Consider the following 15,089-nt stretch of genomic DNA (forward strand, 5'->3'; position numbering starts at 1 on the left):
CGACTACGAGACCGCGGGCTCCGAGAGCGAGAGGGAGAGCGTCGGCTTCGTCGACGTGGTGAAGCCGAGCGTCTTCTAGAGCGGGAGCGAGAACGCCGGCGACGCTGTCCACCGGTTCATTAGCTCTACTTGGCCAAACTCAGTTTTTACTCACATCCCCATTTCGACGTTCTTCGGGCTCCCAATGATCTCCTCGACGTCGACCTACGCCGAAGTGTAATGAGGAGCGAACGTCAAAACATAATATTGTTGTACACACCGCTATCTCGACGATCACGATCCCTGCGGTCTCTGTCACGGTCTCTGTCATATTCACGGTCTCTGTCCCTCTCTCTATCCCGGTCACGTCCGAGGGTAATTTCCGTGTCATCTTTGGTGGTGTCTGCAACGTCCATCGTGGTGAAGAGAAACAAATTTGCAGCACAGAAATTGTAACTCCGCTGGCACGCACAGCCATTGGCACTCACGTGATGCCACTGAAAGATTTTGCTCTTCAACTTGTTTCGTTGACCTTTTCTTTCACACCACCACCTTTCATTTGCACTTTTTCCATACCAAATTTTTCCACTAATGAGCGCCCCCGACAACGAAGATCTCATCGACTACGAGGACGACATCCCGATTCCTGCCGCCACCAGTAATGGTGCTGTCAGCGGTGCCGCCGACGGAGACGACAAAGACAAAAAGAATTTTTCTGGCATCCATTCGACTGGTTTCCGGTATGTAATATATTGCTGTTCTCTCTATCTCCTAATGCTGGCTCTAGGGATTTCTTGTTGAAGCCTGAATTATTGCGTGCTATCAGTGACCTTGGCTTTGAGCACCCTTCAGAAGGTAGCTTAAAATAATAACAGTCGATGAAAAGAAAGTTAACAATTCTCTCCCCAGTTCAACAAGAATGTATTCCACAAGCAGTTCTTGGAATGGATGTGTTGTGTCAAGCCAAGTCGGGTCATGGAAAAACTGCGGTCTTCGTGCTTGCCACGCTGCAGCAGCTTGAACCTATCAACGGCCAGGTTTCCGTGCTCGTGCTTTGCCACACTCGTGAGCTGGCTTTCCAGATAAAAAACGAATACACCCGATTTGCCAAATACATGCCCGACGTTCGAATCAGTACTTTCTATGGCGGTACCCCAGTCTCAAAAGACGCTGAAGTTTTACGTGACAAGGCAAAATGTCCGCATATTGTCGTCGCCACACCCGGTAGATTGAACGCTCTGGCCAGGGACAAGGTTCTAGATGCGAAGAATGTAAAGCACTTTGTCTTGGACGAATGCGACAAGATGCTGGAACAGCTTGGTTAGTCATACGAGTTTCGGCCTCCGCACGTACATCATCCATCATCATCTTTGTTCGTCTTGCTTAATCGCACATTGGACGATGCACCGACTTCCGCAATGTGGCTTTTCAATCTTCATACAATCTTCGTCGGTGATGGTATTCATTGGATAAATTCGGTTCTGTTGTAGTTGGGCATAGCTTTGGTAGAGGCTGAGTTGTCAAGAGCGGAACGTCGTGGTCGTTGGAGGATTGCCGATCAAGGAAAAAGGAAACCTCATGCATGGCCGACCGGCGCTTAGCAAGTTGTTGCTTCTTTCAAGTCGTATGCCGCCATTTCGACGTCACTTTCTATTTTTCTTGTCGCTCTTTTACTCTTTTATTATTTCCACGTCCTGCGACAGCAAAATTCTAATCACGACATCGTCCCACCAGACATGCGACGTGACGTTCAAGAAATTTTCCGGGCGACGCCTCACCACAAACAAGTCATGATGTTTAGTGCAACACTCGCAAAGGAAATACGGGCGACGTGCAAGAAATTTATGTCCAACGTAGGTCCGAAATGCTCGCTGCAGAACACTCATTCAGTTTTGCATTCAGCCTCTGGAAATATTTGTTGACGACGAAACAAAACTTACACTTCACGGACTTCAACAACACTACGTCAAACTCGAAGAAAAGGAGAAGAACAGGAAGATCAATGACCTTCTTGATACTCTTGAATTCAATCAAGTGAGTCATTCCGTTAACGTCATTCAAGGTTATCTCTCCAGCTATCAAACTAGGTCGTCATCTTCGTCAAGTCAGTTGCTCGTGCGATCGAGTTGGACAAGCTGCTGGTCGCCTGTAACTTCCCAAGTATCAGTATTCATTCAGGTCTGCAACAGGAGGAACGGTAAGCCAATCATTTATCTCCACGCCAATATTCCGAGTCATCTCCTGTCGGCTTCCCCTGACGATTTTAAACATAGTATCAAACGTTATACTGCTTTCAAGGCCTTCGAGAAGCGTATCCTTGTAGCGACAGATATTTTCGGTCGTGGTATAGATGTCGAACGGGTCAATATCGTCATTAATTACGACTGCCCTCCCGATGCTGACAGTTACCTCCACCGTGTGGGGTTGGTATATTTTGACTTCAATACCTGGAGTGATTATTGACAACTTTTCGTAGTCGTGCCGGTCGTTTTGGTACTAAAGGTCTTGCCGTCACCTTTGTCTCTACGGATGAGGATCAGAATGTCATGAACCAAATTCAAGCTCGTTTCGAGGTCGCGGTTCCTGAACTTCCGGAACACATTGACCCTGCTAGTTACAGTGCGTTTCTTTTTTTCTCCGGTCGATTTATGTGTTGAGTTTCCTTCTCAAGTGACCTCATAAAGTACCACTTCTTTTTGTACTCGCTGCCTCATTCATTGTTGTCTCTATCAATTGAGTTTTCCATTATACTGTCTTTTGTATTTTAAGTATTCGATGAAATGATAACCCTCCTCAAAAAATATTGAGCGAAAAGTTAGAGTCAACTTACAGTAGAAAGCACCTGGAAGCACACGTTTATCTATTCGAAATTGAACGTTGAACGTTGAAAAACCTTATCACGCCATCGCTATTTCGGCTTTTCACTCCGTCACCTTCTGTCACCCCCGCGGGGTTTTTAGTCAGTCGTTCCCATATTACAACTATCTTGATTGCGCGGGAGCACCGCCTCTTCATCGAAGACTTCAACATTTGCCAGAAGTCCATGAAGCGCAAATTCGGGCAGCCGTCGCTACCCACGCTGTTCTTTCGACCGGATGGTGTCCTTACGGTACCAGGATATACGTTTTCTAAGGTACTTATCTTATTCTCTGCGATCCTGAGGCATACTGAGCAATGGACAGGCAGTACAATGGCAGGACACAGGGAGTATGACAATGCTTGCTGAAGGAAGCAGCTTGAAAGATGGCTCATTAACGTTGGCAAAGATATGCCCTTCTCATTCGAATGCGTCTATGTGCTTGGAAAGAGAAGCCCATATGTGCGTCGTGCTCAACGTTGAAAGACTTCCTTGCACTAATGACAGGTCTTAGTCTCAATAAAATTGCTAGCAACCCTCAACCATTTCGACCGACTCTAAGAATGATAGAACTCCTGACTATCCCTCGAGAACACGGAGATGTTGTTGTTTTGCTCCTTGTCCATCCCGGATTGAACCTCCTCGGCCGATACCTTCCTCCTTCCAAAGTAAACGACCTACTGTTGGCGGATATTTCGCGTCCCAGACATGCGCCATCGCATCGAGACGCGTTTATGATGGATATAGACATTTCGGATATTGAGCAGGAGATGGAGGCTTTTGACGTTGTGGATCTGGCTACCTTCTTAGAGTCCGTATCATTTATACTAATTTACTCGGCTCATATCAATGACTTCTGGTAGATTCGCTATTCAGGCGACCATGTGCTTAGAAACGATTCACAAGTGCGTACCTTTGGTCAAGCCCACATTTATATCTGTACCTTATCTTGTCTCGCCAGAGCTGGAATAATACATCGCGAAAGTGTGTAATCTTCGGAATGTGAACCTATATTTTCTAATTAAGCCTTTAGTTCGAGCCAATGCATTTCATCTTAATGCGCATTCGAATATAGTGCGCTTTGCTCACTTCGGAAATCGAGCCGTGTCTCTAGAGAATTACGGTTCTCCATCATCCTTGGTTCTACGGACTTTCGAGGAGGGCGAAAAGTTGAAAGTGAAGGAAGCGTTATGTTACCTTGCTCCGGAGCAAACGGGGAGTATTGAAACTATGGCTCAAGATCAACGAACCGATCTTTACTCTCTGGGAATCCTCTTTTGGACTTTGCTTGTCGGCAGGGGTCAAATGCCTTTCGAAGGAGGAGCGCTAGAGCTGTTACACTCCATAGTGCAGAAGAGGCCGATGCCTGTTCATGAGGTTCGCAGGGATGTCCCTCAGGTGCTGGCCAACATAGTAGATAAGGTATGTAAGCTCTCTAGATCGACCTCCAGAAGCTGAAGTTTCGATAGCTTCTAGCGAAACATCCCGACCAGCGATATCAAAGTGCTTATGGACTCAAGGTGGACCTTTTAGAGTGTCAACGACGCCTTCTCGCAACGGTATCGTCCGCGTCCGATGACGCCGAGGTGACTCAACAGCCCTTTGGTTTCAACGCCTACCTGACCAATCATTAGCTTATCCCTCACTTTGAAATTGCTTCACAAGATAGATTCATGGTACGTGCTCGGTTTCGCCCGTTGCTCTGATCATACTCAAATATCTGTTACGGTTATGAAGGATTTTACTATGCCTTTAGCTTTGGTGAGACCTCACAATCTTATAATCCTAAATCCTAATGTGTGCTTGCCTTAGTTCGGCCGTGAAAAGGAACTAGAACTTATCAGGAACGTCAGTGAGTGGTAAAATCCCCTTACCCTTGAAATACTACATGTACCTCTTAGTTCGGCATACAAACACGAGCTTCTCAAGACATTTATCAACGTCTGAAGGCTATATCGCTATCTCTTCTTCTTCCGGAAGTCAGGAAACCGGCACTGCCATGAGTGTTGGTGATGATCCTGAATCCCTCTCTTCAAGTGGATCTGTCTCAAACAGTGGTATGGCGCCAATAGATAGTGCAGGAAATAAATCAGCCAGATACTCTCCAACACAGGATTACAGCTCTATGAGCTTCAGCCCTTCAATCCAGACAAGCGATGGCTTACGACGAGCAGCTTTAATCCGTAAGCCCAGGTCATCCAGAGCTCAAGTCGTCATCCTCGTCGGACCACCAGGGTATGCCATGTTAACTAGCTCTTCGTGGCCCGTACTCATTTCCCAATAATAAGGGTTGGTAAAAGTTCCATTATTCTTGTCAATCAAGCAAAATGGAGATGTGAGTTTGCGTTGCCTCATGAACGATTCAGACGTTAATAGTATCGCACAGCTCATGGTCTATGGGGGCAAGCCAAGTTTCAGAACGCAGATTCTGCACCTTTTGCAGCCTTGGTCAGTAAGCTTAGTTACAAAACCTCTCCTTTGGTGACCTTCGTTACAGCTTGGATGTCTGTCGTCAGTTTTACGTCAGTTGATGGTCTTTCACATGGACGTTCACCGCTTCGTTTCCGCCTTGAAAGATCGATTGGGTCCACAGATGCAGAACATGCCACTCCTATATCAAGGAGTACCCGAATTACGAGATATACTTGCGCTGTTTGGCCTCAATTTGGACACTCCACGAGAAACCCTCTCCACTAGGGAATTGCGCGCGCGATTCGAGACTCTCGTGGAAAATGTTTTCGCAGTCATCGCGGATACACGCTTGTTTGCTTTATTCTTAGATGACCTTCACGAAGCTGATGAATCGTGAGTCGTTGGGTGTTCCAAACCATCTATGACTGTTGATCTATTCTAATATAGGACCTTGGATGTTGTTTCAGCTCTTTTCAATTCCAGAAGTCGAATGGTACGTTGATTTTTAGGTGAGTGTAAGGAATATTTATTCTGATATTATCATTTTTGTAGCTGATATTTGTAACTATACGATCTGATAAGCCGTCAGTACCCACCTTTCTTGTAACCAATTTCGCTGACATCAACTTGCTAGGGACGTGGTGGAAAAAGTTCGATCAATGTTCAGTAGTCGTGCCCGCCCAACTTGGATTAATTTGGAGCCACTTTCCTATTCTGCAATACATGCTCTAGTTTCCAAGAGCTTGCATCGTAGTAAGGAGGATTCTGCTCCTCTGTCACACTTCGTGTATGCTGCGTCCGCCGGTAATGCCTTCACCGCGCGAAGTATTCTTACGACATTACAACGCCGGAATCACGTTAGTATTCTCGCTGCGGCCTCCAGAGTATTTCTGGTATCACTGACCTTGCCCAAATAGATCACCTTCAATTGGGAGCTTAATCATTGGGAGTACGTCATCATTGACCAAGCGTTGTAGTTGACGGCTCATGGTACTCCAGGTACAACATGACAGAAATTGAAACAAGCATGGACAGTACCCCCAAATCGGACCCGACAGACCTCAGTTTTCTGGTTTCCCAATTTAGGGAATTTCCCGAGGAAGCCCGGAAGTATATGCTATGGGCTATATTCTTCGGAGAAACGTGAGTTTATTGAGCGTCTGTCGATTTTCGCTTGATGTGAAGTACTGCAGGTTTAAAACAACGGAAGTTTCGCTCATGATGGATTGGGAGGATTCTAGCGGAAGTAGCGGTAGCGACGAGGATGACATATTCTGGAATCTTCGTCGCAATGCCGAATCCTCTAGCTCTAATAATGCGAGTCGCAGTTCCATGCGCGGCATGCAATTGGCGCTCGTTGAAGGATGGTTGATACAACGAGCTCGGGATATGTGTAGCTTTGCACACGACCGATATCGACAGGCAGTTCAGGCTGAAGCCAATAATCTATCTGAGGAGGCAAGATCAAAAATGTCACTGAAGGTAAGGATTTCCGAATTTCCTCTTACGGGAGTATGATTCTGATATGCTATTATCTCAGATCATCCTCATGATGCTCCATGAAACTGAAAGTGAAGCTACAGTGGATGTCTACCGGATTGCGGAGCACGCTAAAAAGTGCGTCATTACATCGCATTGTTTTGAGCTTTTCGGTTCTAACCTGACTGGATCAGCTGCCTTCCTCTGTTACTCGAACATCCAAAGCGAGAGGACCTGTTAGGCCTCCTCATTGACGCCGGGGAAATGGCCTGGGCCAGAGGCGCGCATGAGGTATGACTGCGTTGATATCGATGGTCTACGTTCGAGCAAAACTCAGACGTTTAAACTAACTTAGTTGGCAACTCAATCATTCAAAAGCGCTAAAACTCTTCTTCGAAATGAACCATGGGCTGAAAACCCCAAGCGAACATTCTCGTTGTTCTCCAAACTAGCCTCGTGAGTCACTTGATCTCTGCCTTAGCACTTGAACGACGTTTTTGCAGTCTAGCTACTTGGAAAGGTTTGTCTTCGGCATTCACAGTTCCACCTACATGCCTGCTCAAATTATATAATTAGGCGATTTCGCAGAGTCGAACGAATTCTTAAAACAATGCATGGCGTATGCTCAACAGCCGGAAGAAGTCGCTGCAGTCCTTAGATCTCAGTCTCAAAACAATTGGATGAACAAGAATTTTTCAGGAGCGCTTGAAGACACTCTTCAGGCCCTTAAGATACTCGGTGTCGAAGTAAATCCTGCCCCTACTCGTAGAGAAGCTGCACACATGTTCGAACGTGTCAAGAATGAAATCCTAGCAATTGGATTTGACGAAATTTTGAGCATTCCTCGCGCGAATGATCCACGTACAGAGCTTGCTGTTCGTCTGTTGAACGACGCCGGGACGAATGCTTATTGGTCTCCTACACCCTTCTCATTTGCCGAAGTCATAGGTCTTACGGTGTGTAATTTTGTAACACTCAGTGAAGGGGCATCCTGATGTATTCTCAACAGACTATACAAATGGCGTTGCGGTAATCAATGTTAATTTTGACTCGTTTTTTCGATTTATGTGGGTCTTTGTAGGTCTGGTATCTCCACAGGGACAGCACTTGGCTTCTTTTGGGCGCTCGGAGGTCTGCTTTTTCTTGTAGGCACATAGTGAATCTTGATCACTAATATGTCGATGATAGGTGCTGCTGAACGACGGGACCTCTATCGCTTCTCTTCCGACCTTGCAAAGCTAGCCTTACGAATAGCTGATGTGCATGGAAGTAGCGGAGAAAAATGGTATTTCTCGCTCACTCATCACGTTTATCACCTACTAATTAATATATAGTCGAGCCTACGTCCTCTATTGCTCGCTGGTGTCCGGATATGACAACGTTCACATGCGATCAGCTTTACCGCGATTAGAAGAAGCACTCAAGTATGGAAGTAGCGCAGGAGATAGGTACGTTCCTTTCACGGCAATACTCGCAATTCACTCGACATGTCGTCGCTAGAATCTACACTGGATTATCTAGTTTATACATGATATCGACTCGCCTTTTCGTGTGTGATTACTGTAAGACCTTCTTTTCGTTTACGATCGTTTCAAATTAAATACATGTCATATTCGACAGTGAGTGAGCTGGTGACAGCTGCAGAGGAGGTCAGTCTTTACCTGACTTCAAGGCGCGCTTATCAACAATCCATCAATCTAGTGTCTCAACGACGTCCAGCTCACTGCTCCAGGGGAAATTGCCGTGCTTTCTCAAGGCATGAATATCTAGTCACTGCAGTCTAGACGTATAATGATTCATTTTAGGTACCCTCAACTGCATTCGTGCCCTTGGAGGTTATACATTGGCTTCTTCTCCCGAGACGGCCTTCGACACAGACACCTTCAAGGAGCATGAATATCTCGAGAGAGTGAAGGCCGTTTCAGGTAATGAGGAACTCGTCCTCAATTGGTATGGCGTTACGTATCTGTGCAATACTGTATCTCATACAATAATTGTTAGGTATAATGCGTTCAAAGTCAGCATCTTCCGCGGACTCATTTTTGCTTCTCTAACTCGATCATAGGTTGTCGGGCTATATTGTTTGGGATTCGTTGACGATGCAGCTGAACTGGGTTTTTATGTGTATAGAACTCGAGACAGACATCCAAAGTATGCTTTTTTCTTCTGCTCACCGCGATTGATTCATGTGATTCTTTTATCAAGTCATAGGCACATTCGATATAGTCTGTTCTTTCACAGTCTTTCGTTGATAGCTTGCCTAAAGCAGGGAGGTGTTTCGAAGGAGAAGCACAATCGTTATCTAAGTCAGGTCAATATCAACCAAGAACTGATTAAAAAGTAAGTGCACTGAAGAAGCAACACTGTTTCGCGACTTATGTTTGATTCAGATGGGTCTCCTCCAGCGCGGTCAACAATAGTCATTGGGTGGCTCTCGTTGTATGTCTAATTTCTCAATTCGAAGATGCCTCTCAATTATTGCGTCAGGATGCAGAACTGGCGTCGTTGTTCAACGACCCATCCACTCACAAGCTCTACGATATAGCTGTCAAGTAAGTCATCTACACAAGCTTCAAGTGTGGAGTCCTGATAATAGACAATCAAGGCAAGCCGTCAATAATGATTGGCTATTGGAAGAAGGACTAGGCCTGTATTTAGTAAGTAGATATCTTGTCTGATCACCCTGCATTTAACGCTCCAGATTCTGCAGCAAGGTTGCCATTTTGTGAAGTGCGGGGTGGAAGGTCTGGGCAGTGAACTTCAGCGTCGAGGAATTTCACGGCAATCCCAATGGGGCGCTCAAGGCATAGTGTAAGCTCGTAGTTCAAATTTTTAATCTAGAACATCTACACTGAAACCTTGAAAATCAGGAATCATTTGAACTCCGTTGTCGGTATCCGGTCGCAATATCCTCTAAAACGGCCTATCTTCACTTCGGATGTTGCTGTGCAAACAGACAGTGGTCTAGCCTCATTGAGTTCGCAAATGTCGTCTCACCCTAAAATGGACGTCAGCGACGATCATCAGACAACACTTCGAGCTAGCCATCTTGCTGCCATCTTACAGTGGAGCAAAGATATTTCCAGCGACATAAATCTGTCTTCGGCGCTGCAGAGACTAACTGAGATTGCTACCGGTGCGAAATAAACCTGTACCATTTAATGCCACATACCTAAATGTTCCTATAAATAGAGACTTCTGGATCGCAAAATACATGTGGTATGCATTTCATGAATGTCGTCAGAAATTATTCTTCAAGATTTTTCTAGTCGTCATAGCTCACGAAGCAGGCGAATACTCTGTCGCTACTCAGATGATTGCCCCCGAACCGTGTCTGGTTTATGAGTAAGTCTTGCATGGAAATCAGTTCCGCTCTCATAAGCCTTTTCTAGGATTCCCAAATCCATTCGATCTATCGGAGATCCACTACAAAAAGCCATCATTGAACATAGTGTGTTTCCTTTTCTTTGCTGTGAATCAGTTTCTAATGCATAATGAAGCTTTGAACTCCAAAGAGCACATTTATTATGATGATGCATCATCTGACATGAGATTTTCTTCTGAAGCAGCGCAATCTCCTCATCGATCCGTTATTTGCATTCCCATCTTCAGCAATCGCGGACAAACTTTCGGTGCAGTCTACGTGGCTTCCAAATACACATTTTCTCAGAACATAGTGACAATTTTGACATTGCTTTGTCAACAAGCAAGCATCAGTGTATCGAATGCACTTCTCTTCCGCTCGGTACAGGCTGGTACTCGGGAAAATCTAAAGATGATTGCTGTTCAGAGAGATGCTCTAGAAGCGGCAAGGAAAAGCCGCGAAGACGCTCTCAAAGCTACGAAGGTGAAGAAAATACTTCCAACATGAAACTAACTAATTGCGCTATAGATCAAAAGTAACTTCCTAGCCTCGATGAGTCATGAACTGAGAACCCCTTTCAGGTAAGCAGTTTATATTTGCGTCGTGCAATTCTTCTTAAAACACCATTCAATTGATAGTTCATTCTATGGACTTTTGGATTTGCTCAGTGGCACGGAACTGAATCCGGGTCAAAACGAGATAGGTAAGTCTGAGTAGTGTTAGTTTAACGGTGTCATGCCCTATTGTTTGATGTTTTTACAGTACAAACCGCAAAACAATCATGCGAGCTGTTGCTAAAGGTACAGTTCATTCTTCGAATTGACAAGCTCTACAACTCATTTATATCTCAGATTATTGATTCTATCTTGGATTACAGCAAATTGGAGGCTTCAGGTGCCTATTTTCACTTTTATGTCAATTATCCACTCAAAGCCGCACTTGTAGCGGTAAAGTTAGAACCAAGTGGATTCCTTGTGGAGGTTTGATTTGAGTATACCAAGCATGATTCTCAAGCTAACTGAAGTCTGTTCCCTAGAATATCATTGCTGTAAGACAGCAACCTCGTTATGAATAATTGAAAGATTATAATTGTTGTTTTTCCTTTAATGACAGGATTGTATGGAACTCTTGCTCCCTATGGCGGCAAAAAAACTGGATCTGTCATTTGACATTGACCCCAATGTACCGCCATGTACGCAGCCTTCGAAATTTGCTAAATGGCTCTTCACTCATTGAAGGAATCTTACAGGGGTATATGCAGACTACGCTCGAATACGACAAGGTTTGAGTAAGGTCTTTGTTTTTTACTACATGTATTCTGAAGACTCCCTAGTACTCATGAACCTCATTGGAAATGCCGTCAAGTTTACTGCCGATGGGTCCGTTCAAGTGACTTGTACATTGGATAAAACACACACTTCAAGTTCGACACCAACTACAAATGATGAAGTCAGCCTGAAATTTACTATCCAGTGGGTTTTCTTTGTTCATGACCAATTTTTACTTATCGTCATTTTTTGTCAGGGATACAGGAATCGGACTCTCTCCAAGTGACGTGGAGCTATTATTCGTGCCATTCCAACAGGCTGACAATTCCTCCACTCGTCGATTCGGGGGTACTGGGCTCGGTTTATCGATATCTAGACAGTTGGTCAAATTGATGAACGGCGTGATTGCAGTCGAGTCTGAATTGAACGTTGGTTCAAAATTCTGGTTCACTATTCCAGTGAAGATTTATAACTCAGGAGAGTCTCAAAAGGTATACTCTGAATTCTTTCTCGGGTTAATACCTCTAATTCGAGTATTGTGTGGTCAGTATCTTTTCGACATAGAAAACCTTAGATCTGGCCTCACCAAACCTCGCCCACCACACATTGTGGTGTGTTCAGCCTCCCCCGTAACATTGACGCTATTTGGACACATCCTTCCTGGATTTTCTGTAGTTCTCGCATCTAGCATTGCGGATGCAGAGATATACCTACGCAATCTTGGCGATCGCAATCCCCCAGTCGATTTTGTCATCATGGATCATCAATCGGAAATGCAGGCAGAGGAGTTGGCAAAATTTATTGACTCCCTTCATTATAGCACATTGAAAGAAACGAAAGTCATACACCTGTACACCCCGACCACCAGCCTCTCTGGTCGCTCTGTCTTCGGCAGCAATAGTCCAGGTGTCGTGAAAATGACAAAGCCGCCGCGGAAGGCCCGACTGCTACAGACACTTGCCGGACTGAAGAACTTACCCAACGCCATGCCTATCGCTCCTTCATCAGATGTAATTCGGGCCATGGATAATATCGCTGCAGCGCAACGCACCCTCTTCGGGAATGTCCTCATAGCAGAAGGTCTGTTTTGTTGTTGTTATCTATCTTGTTATCAACTCATTGCTTTCCATTTTCAGATAACCCTATAGCTCAAAACTTATTGGTGAAACAACTGGAGCGTTATCAACTTAACGTCACCGCTACAAGCAATGGCAATGAAGCTATAGCAGGTCTGTACCCTTGTTCGACTTTGCCCAGCTTTTGACTGAGCTTATTATCAGAATGGGAAGCTCATGAGCCAGGTTATTTTAGCGTGGCGCTATTCGACCATCGTAGGTGCCTCAATTTATGTGGGCCGCTTCATGATCACTTGATGATATTTAGATATGCCGATTTGTGATGGTGTGGAGGCATCCAAAAAACTACGGCACTTGGAAAACAAAAGAAAGGTTTCAGTTATATTGCCTAGTTTGTCTTTCATACCTTTCTTATGAATTTGATTCTGATAATGTTTCTAAATAGTCGTTGCTCTCAGCGCGGATTGCCAAGAGTCCACAAAACAATTATGCCTTAGTGCAGGAATGAATGCCTTCTTTAGTAAACCACTAAGGAGAAGTGTGTGTTTTCGTTTTCACAATATTCGTAGGCTGACAGCACCTCCAGGCGATCTCACCTCTCTACTATCTATGTTCGGGTCATCTCGCCCGTAATGTCGGATGTGCTTTGCCAGTCTATTCTGCTATCTGTATGCTGTCAACTCTAATTTATCTCTACTGTAACCTCTCTCTTGTGTTGTGCCCAGGTTGTACCATTTCCAGAAACACGTCCTCGATATATATACCTGTAGAATTATGAGAAGACATGTTGACAAAGTCCAGAGAATTCCACAAAGATTAAGTACACTGTTGTACATCATTGCGTGTACCACTACTACAATGGAACGGAAGACAAGACAAGACGATCCCAAAGCTAAAGGATGAATTTACATAAGATAATGACGGACGATATTCATAATGCTAATGACAACAATAGAGTGGAAAAAGAAGTAGAAACGACGACGTTAGTTAACGAGGATTATGCCCGAACGATGCGTTATAATGCATAGGCACCCCACCATATCCTGTGCCCATAGCCGCTGCTTGAGCTTGCTGTTGTTGTTGGGCGTGCATCTGATGAACCGAAACAGGATTCGCTATGAAATTCGGCGGGCGGCTATATGCCTGTTGTTGCTGCTGGGGAGGAGGCAGCCCATGAGGGTGCGGGAAGGAAAATGCAGGAGGTGCCATCGAGCCTGCGGTAAATGTGCTGTTCGAGGCGGAAGCAGTAAAGTAGGGATGGGAAAGTGCTTCGGCGGCGGATATTCTTTCAGCAGGATCAAATTTTAGTAGACGCTCAAGAAGGTCAATGGCTGTTATCTTTGTCAGCGACGTTTGTGAATCAGGCATGTCAATGATTGCTCACCGTGCGGCGATGCCTTAGGCACCACAGAGCGCAGGTCCTGCTTGGGGTAGCGAGGGTATTGCTTTATCTGAATTTCCGGCTATGGAGGATCGTGAGATTATACAAAAGATCGAGCCAACACGGTACGTACAGATTCCTTGGCCATTTTGTCGAACGTTTGTTGACTAGGCGTACCAATGATCCTCATGATATGCAATAGTTGATCGTTATTATCCCGTCCTCGGAACAGTGGCAATCCGGATATCATTTCTGCGAATATGCAACCGCACGACCAAACATCAATGGATGTACTGTATGTCCGGGAACCAAGGAGAACATCGGGCGCTCGGTACCAAAGAGTCACTACCTGGATAGATGTTTTTAGGTGAGCCCAAATTTGTCAACATCGCAGATACTCACCTCATTAGAGAATGTATTGACCGGTACACCAAATGCTCTCGCTAAACCGAAATCGCCCAACTTCAGCTCGCCTTTACGGTTGATCAACAGGTTTTGTGGCTTCAAATCTCGATGTAAGACTTGGTTTTCGTGGCAAAAGGCTGTACCCTTGAGAAGTTGGTACATGAAGCTGCGAACAGTGTTGGGATCAAGGGCGCCACGCTCGCCATGTTGGTCCATGTACTTCTTAAGATCTTGTTCGCAAAACTCGAATATGAGGACAAGCTTTGTTTCTGTATGAATAACATCGTGGAGCCGTACGATATTAACATGCTTGAGTTCTTTCATGAGAGAAATTTCACGGATGGCAGTAGAAGGTGTGCCTTCCTCCGCATCCAGATGAATCTCCTTCAAGGCGACAATTTCATTTGTAGTTCTCGACCTTCCCTGATAAAAGAGATGAATATTTAGGACAGATATTGCAAGTCAGGCCGCACACCTTGTACACTGTGGCATATGTTCCTTCACCTGATGCTTGGCATTAGATACAGAAGACGAAGACTTGAAATGTTTAGAAACTTGCCTAGTTTTTCGAGCTAGATGCGCCACGATGAGTTACTTCGGTTCCAGCAAGAACTAGACTATGATCATACCTGCACGTAGTTCATTTAATATAAGCAATCAAGAAGTTCGTGGTATGGAGAAAAGGATCGCAGAGAGTGGGTGGTGGAAGAGGTATAGGGAGGATGATAATAATATACAAGAGACGTAGCATGATTCTTTGAGCACCCGGGCCGATGACACGTGATGATCCGAGCAAACAAAAAAAATGAAAGTTTGCTTGAACGATTCGGAGGACACCTTTTGGCGCGTATTTTGCTGAGCGGAAGGC

General features: G+C 45.0%; 3 protein-coding genes across 3 annotated transcripts; 2 read left to right on the forward strand and 1 right to left on the reverse strand.

The window, feature by feature from the left end:
- Positions 1-483: 483 nt before the first annotated feature.
- C8R40DRAFT_1077189 (P-loop containing nucleoside triphosphate hydrolase protein) lies at positions 484-2,780 on the forward strand. The gene is made up of 9 exons (XM_046226972.1): positions 484-719; positions 767-834; positions 889-1,299; positions 1,714-1,832; positions 1,882-2,013; positions 2,067-2,176; positions 2,253-2,402; positions 2,456-2,598; positions 2,651-2,780. The coding sequence occupies exons 1-9, from the start codon at positions 571-573 to the stop codon at positions 2,659-2,661; spliced, it is 1,293 nt and encodes a 430-aa protein (XP_046092352.1). The 5' UTR covers positions 484-570; the 3' UTR covers positions 2,662-2,780.
- A 106-nt stretch (positions 2,781-2,886) lies between these two features.
- Positions 2,887-13,251, forward strand: C8R40DRAFT_28479 (histidine kinase). The gene is made up of 61 exons (XM_046234592.1): positions 2,887-3,112; positions 3,162-3,298; positions 3,351-3,647; positions 3,700-3,741; positions 3,798-3,820; positions 3,870-4,258; positions 4,306-4,422; positions 4,471-4,512; positions 4,574-4,597; positions 4,649-4,688; positions 4,738-5,071; positions 5,125-5,171; positions 5,223-5,284; positions 5,334-5,641; positions 5,696-5,741; positions 5,801-5,832; positions 5,883-6,105; positions 6,166-6,197; positions 6,248-6,391; positions 6,442-6,730; positions 6,789-6,865; positions 6,922-7,018; positions 7,083-7,183; positions 7,231-7,247; positions 7,304-7,683; positions 7,737-7,756; positions 7,809-7,858; positions 7,916-8,012; positions 8,062-8,175; positions 8,228-8,289; positions 8,348-8,376; positions 8,429-8,483; positions 8,533-8,677; positions 8,729-8,744; positions 8,793-8,878; positions 8,933-9,067; positions 9,118-9,166; positions 9,215-9,279; positions 9,333-9,384; positions 9,438-9,538; positions 9,598-9,863; positions 9,920-9,946; positions 9,997-10,072; positions 10,120-10,178; positions 10,228-10,574; positions 10,620-10,672; positions 10,730-10,794; positions 10,854-10,891; positions 10,943-10,985; positions 11,037-11,071; positions 11,128-11,139; positions 11,205-11,283; positions 11,341-11,373; positions 11,425-11,563; positions 11,616-11,850; positions 11,908-12,439; positions 12,496-12,588; positions 12,640-12,690; positions 12,743-12,826; positions 12,881-12,973; positions 13,022-13,251. Exons 1-61 carry the CDS (start codon positions 3,023-3,025, stop codon positions 13,066-13,068), a joined length of 6,873 nt encoding a protein of 2,290 aa, XP_046092353.1. The 5' UTR covers positions 2,887-3,022; the 3' UTR covers positions 13,069-13,251.
- Positions 13,252-13,422: 171 nt separating this feature from the next.
- C8R40DRAFT_1242664 (cyclin-dependent kinase 5) lies at positions 13,423-14,961 on the reverse strand (the record flags this gene model as incomplete). The annotated part of the gene is made up of 7 exons (XM_046233578.1): positions 14,851-14,961; positions 14,781-14,793; positions 14,697-14,725; positions 14,219-14,644; positions 13,950-14,165; positions 13,820-13,898; positions 13,423-13,766 (listed from the first exon to the last, which is right to left on the reverse strand). Exons 1-7 carry the CDS (start codon positions 14,863-14,865, stop codon positions 13,423-13,425), a joined length of 1,122 nt encoding a protein of 373 aa, XP_046092354.1. The 5' UTR covers positions 14,866-14,961.
- Between the last annotated feature and the right edge of the window lie 128 nt (positions 14,962-15,089).

The sequence above is a fragment of the Lentinula edodes genome, assembly GCF_021015755.1.
Source record: "Lentinula edodes strain Le(Bin) 0899 ss11 chromosome Unknown C8R40scaffold_1, whole genome shotgun sequence".
NCBI lineage: Eukaryota > Fungi > Basidiomycota > Agaricomycetes > Agaricales > Omphalotaceae > Lentinula > Lentinula edodes.